A 13,677-nucleotide genomic window follows, 5' to 3' on the forward strand; every position below is an offset into this window, starting at 1 on the left:
TGATAGAGACAGAAAGGGAAGGAGAGAGTGGGAGAGAGAGTTGGAAAGGTGGGATGGCACCCAGGGGAGCCATGGAACATTCACACCAGTGCTCATCCATCTCTGGGACATAAGGAAGGAGGCTGCCTGTAGCATGCCAAACAGAGCGAGCCTGACGGAGAATTCAACATGAGATGCTGGCCAGCCTTGAACATGTGTGACACACACACACAGACACACACACAAACTCCTTCTCAGACTCTTCAATCACGCCTCACACCACATACACACCAATGCAGACCCCACCGGTCTAATTGGAATGGGGGCTCGTGCTAGCAGGGCCACATTTCTCCCCGGCTGGCCATTGTCATATGGCGACATAGTTAATCTGTTTTCCTAACAGCCAGACTTTTGTGGTGACTAATGATCAGGCCCCTCTGTGCGGGCTTATTAATACACAATACATTCTAATGACAACTCGCCCTCACCCTGCTGCTAATACTGCAGTTGCTCCAGGGTTGCCAGGTCCGTGGTTTTTCTACAGAACTGGGCTACTTTCGAAGTGTTGCATTTCTTTAATTTTTTTGTATGCTGGTTGGGTCAGGCCTGCCATCAGGCGACGTCGAAAGGCACAGATGAGTACAATCCCATGCAAATGTCAAAGTCGGTGTTCATCAAAAAATACTGTATTAAGTTACTGCTAATCCAAACATTTCCTGCTGCTTCATATTAAATGCATTTCACTGAAGAAGTCACAGAAAGTTCAATATCGTAGTTCACTCCTCTCTTTGTTTTATTTGAGGTTGTATTAATCACTCATTTATTGAAAGTTATTTTCTCTCCTTATTTAGTTAAAAGTAAAAGGAGAAATATAGCTGTCACAGTTTAATTTGAAAGAAAGTTTTCTTTGCGTTTTTTAAATAACTTGACCTTTAGTGCTTTATAATGAACATGTATGCAGATCAGAACACAGTCTGGATGCGTCTATAACACTGAATTTAGAAATGGTTGTTAGTGACTCCATCTGTCTGACTGCTAATGACCAAGAGCTTACTTGAAATTGTTTGTATTAGAGCTAAGGATGGGTGGGTGGTGGTGTTGCTGGGGTGGTTGTGGATGGAGGGCCCAATTTTGAAAAATTTGTCCCCCTGTCCATAATTCCTAATGGCTGTCCTGGGTTGGATAGGCTTGTTTTGTATGCAAATAACCACAATAATATCTATAAATCCATATTTTAATTTTAATCATTTATTTATACTCAATCCCACCAAACTGATTCATGGATCCCCTTTACACACACACGATGCCATGCTCAGGCAGCAAAGAAGCAAAGAGGGGAAAGATTGGAGAAAGCAAAAAGACAAAGCAACAGGTTAGTTTGTGCATCAGCGGATTGGTCTTTATGTTCACAGAGTTATATTTTATTTATGATAATATACTGAATCTAATAACAAAAGGTCAAAAGAACTGCTTTTAATGCTGGCACACTAAACATTTATGATGTTAGTTTGTAAATATTCCAATACATTTGGCAATGATAGCAGTTCTGTTCAGACTTTAAAAGCAGTGTATATGGTTTGGCAGGGGCATATTTTAAGTTCTGGTATTACTGGCTTGTTTTTTTGGGCTGGTTTTATTGACCATTTTCGGGGTTTGTGCTGGTTTTGATCTGCTGTTTGGCTGGTTTGGCAACCTTTATGTAGTACTGTCACACTTAGTGAAAAGACTGATAGTCAGGTTCAGGATCAGTCTGCAGTCTCCTCCTCCAATGGATGAAAGATAGATGAACACCATGTGAAAATGGGTATTTTTCAGTCTAAAAACACTGGTCTGAAATTAGTTGTAACAATGTCTTTGGGATAAGAAAATAACATTAACATTATTTCTTTTGTTATAATGCCTAAATAGAGCAATTATGCACTATCCAAGTAGTTAATCATAGTTTATTATTATGACTCAACAAACTTGCAATCCATATTTTATCTCACTGTAATTAGATGAAATACATCATTTATGAAATCTAAAACATATGAAATTATAAGAGGGGAATTCTCTCCTTTGTGGAGGAAAACAAAGCTACAAAGAGAGTATGATTTCAGTCAGAGCAGCTACAGTTTATTACTGCAGCTGACATACCAGAGCAAAGTAAGCTTTTTTGCTTATTTGCAAGTGAAGGAAAGACATCTATGTGTCTTTTGAAACTTGGCTTCCTTTCTTTGAAAACATTTTTAGACATCTAGATCACATATAACCCCTATTCCAACTGGATTTTGATGAGTATATTTTTGCATATAATAGGTTTTACAGGCTCCCCTGTTCATATTTCTTGGAAAAAGCCAGATGAAAGCAGTGAAATCCTTTGCATGAAATTCAGTGTTATTGCACAGGTGGACAAGTGAGATGCCATTGCATTAATGATGGTTTGTTTGCTTTGACCTTAAATCCACATTATTCTATGAAGTGTAAAGAGCTGGCATGTGAGCATACATCTATATGTTCTCTTGTCCAGAAGTCCAGAAAAGTCCAGTCCAGAAAACCTCTTCACCCGTGGGTGTCCTCAGAGTGGTTGGAAAGGGTACCATGCCAGACGCCCAGTCCTCTGGCTTGTGGTGTAGAGGTTAATGTCTGCCTCTATTGTCTTTCATAACAGGCAGAATAAATTGGGATTCTTGTGGGATCTGAGATTATTGCACAGCTGAATGGCTGTTCTGCATTACTGCGCTCATATTCGGCGCTGTTCCTACACATCCACAGTGACTTGCCAGAGGGAGCTGTCTGCTGAGTGCAGGACAAGTTGTGCAATCTTTAACTTTTACAGTTGTTGGTGTGAATGAATGTTTTGTTCATGCATGCCACTTTTCTCAGTCTGCACCAAATTGTTGTGCATTGCTCCCACGACAATTTTTCACACAGACAGACGAGATATGACAACAACCTCACGGTAGCTGCCAGGAGGATAACACCTCCTAACACTGTTTACCTGCCCTCTGCCAGCAGCACAGTGCATGATGGGAAATGGAACTGACAAGTGAGGCCAATCAGTGAATAGGAAGAGTCAAGCAAAAGTTCTTGTGTCCCTGTTGTGGATTTGATCTCTGTCAGTAATGCTGCTCAGGCTTCTCTTGATGGTCTGTCATGTCGAAAATTTGTTTAATTGGACTCAATTAGTCAACTCAAGAGCTCATTGAGCATAATGCTAATTGGCCAGCGGCACAGGGTGACAGAGGAATTGGCAGTGACAGCTTGTGTTAGCCTGTTGTGAGGGCATCGGGAGCTCTGCGCGGAGGGGAATGGATACAGCTGGAGACTGAAACCCAAGAAGGAGAGCTGTGGTTAACAGGAGCCGCAGGTCCCCCTTCGTTTCCCCTCTACCTCACCCAATTGTTCGTCTTTGAAAAGCTATTTCCAGATCCTTTTGCTTCCACCTCCTGCTTCAAGCTTGTCACTCTGATCCCCAGGCTGAAAAGGTAAGACAATCTAGGGAGGGGGGAGTTTGCTCCACCGCTGTCACCGAGCTACGGCACAATCAGGCTGACTTCAAGGAACATCTGTTAGAAAAATGCAGTTATGCATCTTAAGGCTCTTTTCACGGTGCGTGATACGACTGTGCATCATCTCTAGATGTGTAAATTACTGTTAGATCTACTCTTTGCAAAGGCAAGAACTATTTCAACGTGTGTGTGTGTTTGAGAGGACGTTTAGGTGTGGACTTGGCCGAGCCAGTGGGACAGAAGCGCTGATGTGTGCTGCCGTTTAAAATAGCCCAGACAGACAGCTGAGCAGCTGTGACCTCAGGTCCCCCGAATTCTCAGTTACACTCACTGACCACACTGCTCCTTGCAATGTGTGTGTGTGTGTGTGTGTGTACCTACAGTATAAAACACTGAATCATCCATACCCATTTTAAAAAGCTGTCTATATAAAGTTAACTTAAGAAAGCCCAGTTGAAAGTAATTTCCAGACTTACTCTCTTTCAGCGTCTGACTTGGGTCCCATTATTGTCCATATTTAAAAGTAATCCTGGGCTTTCTGCGTCAGTCACTGGAGGTTATTAAAGGACGACAGACGGCTTTGGTTTTGTCAGGCAGGGACAATGCAGTCCAATTACAGCTCAGGCAAAGAGGAGGATATCCTTGGACTGGGCACTGTCTCTGCTCCCCGTCTGCAGCCAGCCAGACACTCAGTTTCACAGCAACAAGCATGAAATAGACTCCGAGGATCAAATACAGACTGCGTGCAATTGGAATTGTACAACTGTGGGACAGGCAGGGTGTATGGATGAGATCATCGGTGTGTGTTTGTGATGATTTGTTTTTTGTGTTTGTAAAAGTGTATGTGTGTATAAAAGCAAGACAAAGCGAGTGAGAAAGCTTGTGGACGTTGTATGCGTTAGCCAGGAAAGTGCTATTAGCTATGTGCGCCCAGGCTGATGGCTAAAACAGTTGGAGGTGTGGTGAGACTTGGAGGGCCACTGTCGCCTGACACGTTGCCATCAAATGCTTTTATAATCACTGTGGAGGAAAAAAGACCAGTGTTACCCTGAAGACCAATCATAAACATTACATCTAAATATGTTGCTTAACTCCTATTGTTCCTCTTTATCTGGTAATGTGAAGCTAATGAATAAAACAGTGACACATGACATACACCTGATTTAGACCATAACCTCATTCTATTTGAATCTCAATGCTGGCATTCTGGCAGTTAAGTCCAACAGTGGCACCCTTCATGTGTTTATGTGTGTACTACAGTAGCTAAGCTAGGCTAACAGTGATGCTAACATTGCAGCTGACAGCACACACTAATTCAGGACAATTATAGCCCATGAATAGGCTAAGTTTTCCCTTGCAGGAGCAGCCAACGGGGTCAGCCACACATCAGCTGAGCGAGCAAACTGTCACTGTCGACGCCGCTGTCATCACAGCCGACTGTCTGCCACGGTTCTTTTCCAGCAACAAACCTTTACATGTCTTCTGCACTCTCACACCCCTTCTGCCTCTATTCCTGGTGCGGCAGACATGGACTGATATGTTTAGCAAGAGGCTTCCTGGATGCAAATAGAGAAGGTCAGACTGAGACGGCTTGCCCTGCCTACGCCCTCATAACTCAGTCCTCCTCCACTGCTCACCAGCAGCAGCAAAATATGGTTAATGAAAAAGTGGTGTTTTCACAGGGACAGGAATCAAGCCATTGCTATGCAGTCATTGTTTTGAAGTTCAAGATTTTGTCAAAATAGCTTACTTTGCTTTGCTCTGAGTTAGATGAGAAGATCAATACCACTCTCACATCTGTCAGCTGACTATGGAGCTTGAGCCAGGAGGCAATTGGCATTAGCTTTGCATACAGACTGGAGGCAGAGAAAACAGCAATGTTCTTTCTACGGTAGTTCAAAAATACTGTATGCCTTTCAGCACCTCTAAAGCTCAGCAACCTGCTAATCTTGTTTCTTTAATCCATACACAATTTAAAATGTAAAACTGACAGGTGGTGAATTATTGGAGTTACATGCTGTAACTACTTCTTGGCAACCAGTGACTGGGTGCAGGAGCATTTATAAGGTTCCAGGGTCCTATTTCCAAGATCCCATGTTCTATGCTAACCACTACCCTTAACCCCTTATGTGCTATATGAAGGTGAGAACATAGGACCTTGGGAACATAGGAGCTCAGGAACATAAGACCCTACAAATATAGAACCCTGGGAACATAGAACCTTAGGAACATAGGAGCCTGGTAAAATAGGACATGGGATGCTGGGAACATAGGACCTTCGGTACATAGGAATGTGGAAGCACAGGACCTTAGGAACATAGGACCTTAGGAACATAGGATCTTAGGAACATACACTAGGACCTTAGGAACATAACATATAACCTTGGGAACAAAGGATCCTGGGGATTGAGAACCTTAAGAACATACAATAGGACCTTAGGAACAAAGGACCTTGGGGACATAGGACTCTGCTAAGACATGACCATAGGACCTTAGGAACATAAAGTATGACCTTAGGAACATAGGTCCGAAGGGACATAAGACCTTTAGAACATAGGACCCTAAGAACAGTAGGGCCTTAGGGAAATAGGACCTCCAGAAGTAGTAGGACCATAGGATCATGGGACCCTGGGAACATAGGACCTTAGGAGCATACAGTTGGACCTTAGCAACATAGGACCTTGGGGACATAGGACCCTGGCAAGATAGGACCTTTGGAACAAAGGAATTATACCAGTTTAATGCCTTCCTAGACTCTTGTATCTCAAATGAGATACGATGTGTTGCACTGTAGAGGTGTTTCCAGGCAACCACTGGCAAAACAGCAAATTAAGTGTACTTCCCAAAATGTCAAATTATAATGTGGACACCTCAGTTTAATAATTCTGTTTTGAGGACAAGGGAAATTTGAGCAGTGTCAATATAACATGAAGAGCCGGCACACCTACACAGGTGTTTTCACTTCTTCTAGCTGATTAGACTTCTTTTAAACCTCTTTCTTTCGCTTACTGAATTTGGGTGGAACGTTTCTGGGAATGACATAAGATCACTTAACTCAATGCAAACAAAGATGTAAAGTTGTGTTAACAGGTACAATAGGAGAACATGGAGGAGGATGTCAAACACCACCTGTTCCAAGCCCACACAGGCCTAAGAAGAGGATTAATCAGGAGAAATCAGTGGAACACCTGTGTGGGTGTGTCACAGGTGTGTACGATCTTCATTACACATTTTTCCAAGTAAATCTCTGTTGTTTGTTCTTTAAAGAGAGGCTACCAAGACAAGCAAAATAAAAAGCAGAGCACCTTTAATAGAGCTCAGCTACACTGTATCATACTGATACAAAAGAGAGGAAATGAGACACAAAACAAATGGCAAGTGACTTAAAATATGTACATTTATACACATGCAAGGGAAAAAGGGCTGTAGGTGATCCGTGGGTGCAATGAACGACAGTCAGGAACAAAACATACACGGAGGAAATCATATGAACTAAACAAATATGGTTACAGAACACAAAATGTGACACATTTAACTGTCATAGTTGTAGTCGTCTCCATTCTTCAAATTTGAATCCTACTAATTTGTAGAAGTTAAGCAGGTCATCCTTTTTAAACTTTTAGGCAGTCAACTGTGAATTACTTTTCAGTGAAGAGAGGAAGTTGTCTACAATAAAGGTTATGGAAGAGATACTTCTCCGCACATAGACCCATGTAAGTGCACAGTATAGACCTATTAGCTTAGATACTGTATGTTTGTAGCTTTTAGGCATTATCGTTTTAATACTGTAGCTGCATAGTATTGACCACACATTCATCCTCATTCACACAGGTACTTTACTGTACCACCATGTAAAACCATCCTCATCAACACAGGAGAGAAAACCCGGTATACAGAGGACCATTATAGAAGTCAGTAATAAGTCAAACAAAGAAGGAGTTGCTTTTATTCTGTTGGAATTCCAAGGAATGGTCTGCTTAAGAGTGGGTGGAGAGACATTAGAGCTTATTTGGCAAAATGCATGATTAATCCACGTAGAGGGACTTGGCTACCACTGTACTGGATCAAACAATAGATGCATCCAACTTTGTAAAGAAAAAAGTAATCTGCATGTTTTTGTGTGTGCGTGTGTTAAAGGGGTAGTTCAGATTATTTGAAGTGGGGTTGTATGAGGCACGTATCATCACCTATCATTCACCTATGGAGTTTGGTTGGTTTAGAGAGAGCAACATTTGGCTTATAGCGGTGGTTTCCCATCATAAAAGATGTCTGATGAGAAAGTGGTGAAAACATTCTAAATACAGCGCACACTTAAACTGATTTTTTTTTTTAGGTGGACCTTTTGTTAAGTGGCAATAATACCCTCTGCTGCTGATCCTGTCTACAGTAGGTCATTTCTTAGCTTACGTGCTGGTACTCCTGTCTGCTTCTCCAAACCGGGGGCGTACTGAACAGCATCTACTGTAGCTAATACACTGACTGTTGATCCGTACCTCATACGACACACATCAAAAAAATCCAAACTATCCTTTTGAATTATTTTGGATCTGTAGCTCAACCTTCCTCTGGTTTTCAAGTTCCAAACCATCATTTGAGAGAGGAAGGTAAATCCTGACATCACGCACATCGGCGAGATGTAATGGAGATGACGATATGATCCTATCATCACAATTTTGATAACTTGGTAGGTTATACATGCATTAATGTGCAATTCAACGAGCAAACACACAAAACTGTATGCACAATAAACATTAGTAAAATCAATGTACAGACTTTGTTCAAACGTCCAAAATTTGTCCATTTATGTCATGAGCTTGAGCTGGAAAGTGATGTGCATTCCTGTTTTATTTATTATAGAAATTAAATCTCTATAGGTTTTTTTTTTTTGCATGGTTTTCTATGTAATATGGAGCAGACAAGTACAGTCCATTCATAGCTAAGGGAAAAGAAAAGAAAACCCCATTCAGCTCAATCACTTAAGAGCTTTTTGTTGAATCAGAACCTCTTACACTCCATCAAATCTTTCCACCTATATACACAGTTACATACTATACACACCTAGTTTGTCTGCACAATGTGTTCAGCCGTGCAAGTGTGCTCGTGCTCTACCTGTGAACTCATTACATTCTAATCCCTGCCAAGGTACACAGTCATTAGAGTATATCAAATCTGCTGTTCTGGGCCAGGCACCTGGGATTGATCTATCAATCTATCATGCATTCCTTAATCCTCGAAAAAGAAAATGAGTTGAGTTTTCAAATGAGCTGAATTCTTCCGCCTGGCTGGCGAGTGGTGCGGCGGCCGTGATGAGGTTTTATGGCCTGAAAGAATAAGTAAAAACCAGCAGCAGAAAAAGAAGACAGCTGTATTTGTACTGTATATGTGAGTCTGTATATGGGTAAGCATTTTTTTTAAGTAAAATCAAAGTGATGCTGTCCCATTATGAACCACAAAGGGTAGGGCTGTATAGGTGTCTGTACACACAAACGTCTAGCCCCAGAACAGCCTAGAAGAAGCAGCAGGCCTAATCTTTGTCGATGAGCGTGCATGGGATTAGCTTGTGCAAACACCCACATCGGTGATGCTGCAGGACGAGAGGTTCCTGCAAGAGTCCACCCCCCATCAACAGTCTCCTACAACGTTGTCTTCTTCTCTTCCATGCCCCGTCTTGTTTTCCATTTTTATTTTTTCCATCATTTCATCCATGTACGTTGAGGACAGGAGTAAGAATATTATGCGTGATATGTATATGATATGAGTGTCTGTGTGCATGTATGTGGTTCCTGGAGGGGCAGGGTCGAGTAGCGGATTCACAGAGGGAGCCGGGGTCATCAGAACAGGGTCCACTGCAAGCACAGTGCAGCAAAGAGCAGTGCAAAGCTCCAGGGTCGTGCCCAGCTGGCAGACGCCGAGCCCCCTATCACCTTCACAGAGGGGGGCTTGGAAGGGTTCTCGCGTGGGCTGTCACCTCCAGGCTGCCTCGCAATGGGTTTCCCTTCACTGGAGGCTTCTGTGCGCGCTGCAAGAGACGGAAACAGAACGTAAGTCAGAAACAGACAGAGATAAATGGTTTGGCTGATCATGGTAATCATGTTAATCTGCTTTAATGTTCAGAGTCCTTTGGGCTTGTAAAATTGTATATTAGAGGCTCATCACCATTCCCGTAAACTCATTCTAAGGGTTTTCAAAGACAATCACGTATAAAAATGATTTACGATTAGCCCTGTCACACTTAAAGTGAGTTAATATGTACATCAGAGGAAGTACAGATGTTGCTGTTTAAGTCTAAAGCACCCATAAATTATTTTGAAGAGTGCTTTAAAATTGTTTAAACATGCATATACTGCGCCACTGTATTACTATGCAGCAACCAACTTACTTTTAAATCTGACACACGAAAAACCTGTGCCGATATATGCTGTGTTTTTCTGCCTCATGTGACATGGTAAAATCAAAAAAATAGAAGAGTACAGTGCAGATCTCTGTCAGCCAACAGGTGGTGAAGCACCTATTACAATGCTACCATAAATGTCAGATGTAACCAGCAGTGATTTGAAACATTTTTAATTATTGTTTTTGTACAGTATAGCATAGGATTTTTTACACAGATGTAAGGAAAGTTCTGAATGAAGCATTTTTGTAGTACAGTCTCAGTTTTCTCTAAGATGCATAGAATAGTGCAATGGTATTGTAACTGAGTGTCCTGGGTTTACACTAAATAAGGACACAACAAATGGGACAATAAGTCCAAACTTCTGAATTTCGAGTCAAGTCAGTTCTTATTCATATAACCCAGTATCACAAATCACAATTTGCCTCGGAGGGTTTTACAATCTATATATTGTGCAGCACTCCCTGTCCTGTAGACCCTCAAAAGAGTGAGGAAAAACTAGAGAACCATAGAGATCCCCTTCCCAGGATGGACAGATGTGTAATATGTCTTATGTAAAGAACAGAGGAGCAGAATCACTTTTAACGCACTTTTAACATTTCTGATACATTAAACAGTAAAACACAGGAATAACAAAAGAATGTGGATTCAGGAGGATGCTGAATAACTTTGGGTGTCACATTATTTATTTAGGACATTTTGTTACTGGCTTTCCAAAAACAAACTCAGAAGCAGAAATTCTAAATAATTTACTCTTGATGTTGGTCGAAGGTCAAAGGTTTGGCATAGAGCTGATTAAATTGCCCCCAGCAACTGAATTTAGATCCGGCAAGTGACAACTACCGTGCTCAATTTTTCAGGTTCATAACAAACCAGATTTCATGAAAATGGGTTCAGAATAAAGCGAGATACAGTCGATTTTTTGTAGTGTAGACTGCATCTCTCATTTGTTTACTAGCAGACCTTGAATGTTCTAATATGGCAACAGCACAGATGCACAGACTCGACGTACAGCAGCCGCAAATGAAGCACAGTCAAGACAGCAGGGATTTAATTATCTTGTTTCATGTCTAACTTCAGTGGATCATAATTTACCAGGTATTGAAGTAATCCGCGGATGGTCCAGTTTAAGAGGAAATGAAACTTTTCTTTGGACGCCAGTTTTTGAGCCACGAGAAAGGACAAAATGTGGCCTGCAACAGACTAGGACAGTCAGTTGGTATACAACAGAGCGGCCCAAAAAAAAAAGTTTTTTCCAGGTCTTTTAAAAAATTGTGAATCACCACAACCACAAGCGGCCCTTGAGCACACAGTATAATATAAAATATAATAATAATGAATTCCAACCATCATCTACTCACATATGTCCCGATGGAGGACTGACTTGGTGTCTAATCCTCAGCAGCAGACGATGGACACCCCTAACCGTGTCATTACGGACAATTAGAGATAAACCAGGGTGATGAGTGCATAGGGCAGCCATTTAATCACAGTCCCCACAAACACACATATTAAGTTACACATACAAACACTTTCCTGCTGTCACTGGTGAAATCCCAGCTTTTCTTAACGAGGACTTCGCTCGTGTCTCTACCGCTCGCTGTTCTTCCAGTCTCCTTTAAACTTGATCACTTCTATTCTATTCAGTATCATCGCCCCGTCATAGTGCCATACATTTAGTTTGTACCCATGTACAGGCGTTAGAGGCTCTTGTGTTAGTGCCTAGAGAGGGAAAGGGTAAAATGGGTGTGTGTGGTAAAAGCGGATAAGCTAGGTATCAAGCTTCAGACAGCGCCAAAGCCTGGTGTCAAAATGTCTCTTCGAGCTGTCACTTGTCACAAAAACAGGCCAAGTTTGCAATGAGACTGATCTGCAACCAGACTGATCTGTCTGAAATTCAGTAATTAAATACAGTTACAGCCTCTCCTTCGTGATGGCTTGGCTGTCAACCGACTTGACAGCCAGGTGTGTGATAACTTATCAGACATTACACTAATATGAAATGTGTGTGTGAGCTTTCAATACTTAACTAAACTAACTTCCACACCAACATAAAAGAACAAAATATATTGCTCTTTTTAAGCTGTCGCCCAATAGGAATTTATACTTTCACACTTGGCATGGCCAAATGTGTAATTCTAAAGAATATATTGTTTTCTTTAGAACTGAGAAAGCACATCAACCCATCCCAACTGTGCACTTGGGTTTGTATGCGTGCATGTGTGTGCATGTGAATAGGGATAGGCAGGGCTCTAGAGAGAGAAGTGTTTCCCGTGCCAATGGTTTTTGTTGTTCCAGTAGACAATAGACAAAGACATCATTTATCCCAAATCAGATTGCTGTTATTGTTTCAGTGGAAATGGGTTGCATCTCATCAGGGAGATGTCAGAAAACAGCATTTGAATGGGCCAACACAACACTAATACTACTCCACTGCAGGCTAACCAACTGGCTAATTAATGCAGCAGTTTCTTGCCAGAACAACCAATTACGGCACAGTCAACTGTACTGCCAACAAGTTAAAGTGTCTGTTTCATTTAAGGTAGGCATTTTGGAATGCGTGGTATTGGAATGCTTTGTGATCTCTGAAATAAAACAAAATTGGATCCAATAAAATTGAGTTACAAGGCTGAGAGTCAATACCCATTAAACTAATCATCTAACCACGCCAGTTTCAAGACAAAGCCAAACTAGGTGATTGCCTAGAGTGCCATCAGCTGAAAAGGACAGAAAAGAGAAGAAATCCAAGTTCTGTTGTATAATTTTTCATTTCCTTTCAAACGCAAATCATTAATAAACTAGAATTACCTCCTCATGTTATGCCTCTCCCAACCTGTCAAATTGTAGTTTACATTCATACAAACTCATAGATGTAGGGAAGGATTTTAATAAAAGGTATTAAGTGTATGTTTTGTCAAAGTGGAAGCCATCACCAGGCCTATATTTACTTGTAATTGCAGGGAACCATTACCTATGAGAAACACGCTGTCTTCACCTACAGAGTATTTTATAGAGAAGCACAGAGGACTGACAGAGAGCTTCAAGTGTTAAAACGTCATCACTACATCATTTTATCCTATCCTTGAGTCCAAGTGTACATGTGTACATACGTGCCAAATTTAAGGAAATTCTCTCAAGGCGTTCCTAAGTGATCACGTCCACAAGAACGTAATGCCTCCTGAGGTAGAGCCATAATAAACGTGCCCTAAAGAAATATTCCAGGCTCATCCGACTGGGACGAGGCCCTGGATAAAACCCAGAACACGTATGAGATTATATGTATCCCAATCAGAGAATGTTCCAGTATCCTTCACTATAAGATTGAGGTCATGGCAGGGTAAAAGTACACCTGAGCTGTTCTCGTATGCTGCTTTTGTGACCTGGACCCAAAAAAGAGGCAAAAAGTAGTAGATGTAGTATTCCGATAGATCAGTTTGAAATACTTATAACACTGGGAATATGTTTTATAAATAGACGTCAACAAAAACTCTTAAACAAAAAAAGATGACATTGTTGGCAAAATTGTCTGCGGGTTTGAAGTCTTGAAAACAGATGAACAGTCTGTTGTGAAACCGGGAAAGCGCTCCAAAACAGAGCTCTGCCACTGACGGATGCAGTAAAACTTTACAACATAGTTATCATTTTATACTGAAAGGTAATAATGCATTGTGTCATATTTATATTGGGGAGGCAAATTACTTTCAAACAATGTAGAATATGTCAACATTTACTGCTTTTGGCATCTCCACCACTGAAAGGGTCATGTGGGGAGACCCTCAAACTTTTTCAGGTCAAGAAAAAACTTTTGGCTAACAA

The 13,677-nt window shown here is 41.4% G+C and overlaps 1 protein-coding gene across 2 annotated transcripts in view; it reads right to left on the bottom strand.

Annotated features, from left to right (window-relative positions):
• Positions 1-8,297: 8,297 nt before the first annotated feature.
• gpc5c (glypican 5c) overlaps positions 8,298-13,677 on the bottom strand; it is a 145,462-nt gene continuing 140,082 nt past the window's right edge. For both annotated transcript variants that reach the window (XM_084733232.1, XM_084733231.1), the window contains one exon: positions 8,298-9,489. In XM_084733232.1, the coding sequence (XP_084589358.1) occupies positions 9,302-9,489 (188 nt within the window). In that variant the 3' untranslated portion in view covers positions 8,298-9,301. The remainder of the gene's footprint in view (positions 9,490-13,677) is intronic.

Source organism: Lutjanus erythropterus, chromosome 12, assembly GCF_056507025.1.
Source record: "Lutjanus erythropterus isolate fLutEry1 chromosome 12, fLutEry1.hap2, whole genome shotgun sequence".
Taxonomy (NCBI): Eukaryota; Metazoa; Chordata; class Actinopteri; order Lutjaniformes; family Lutjanidae; genus Lutjanus; species Lutjanus erythropterus.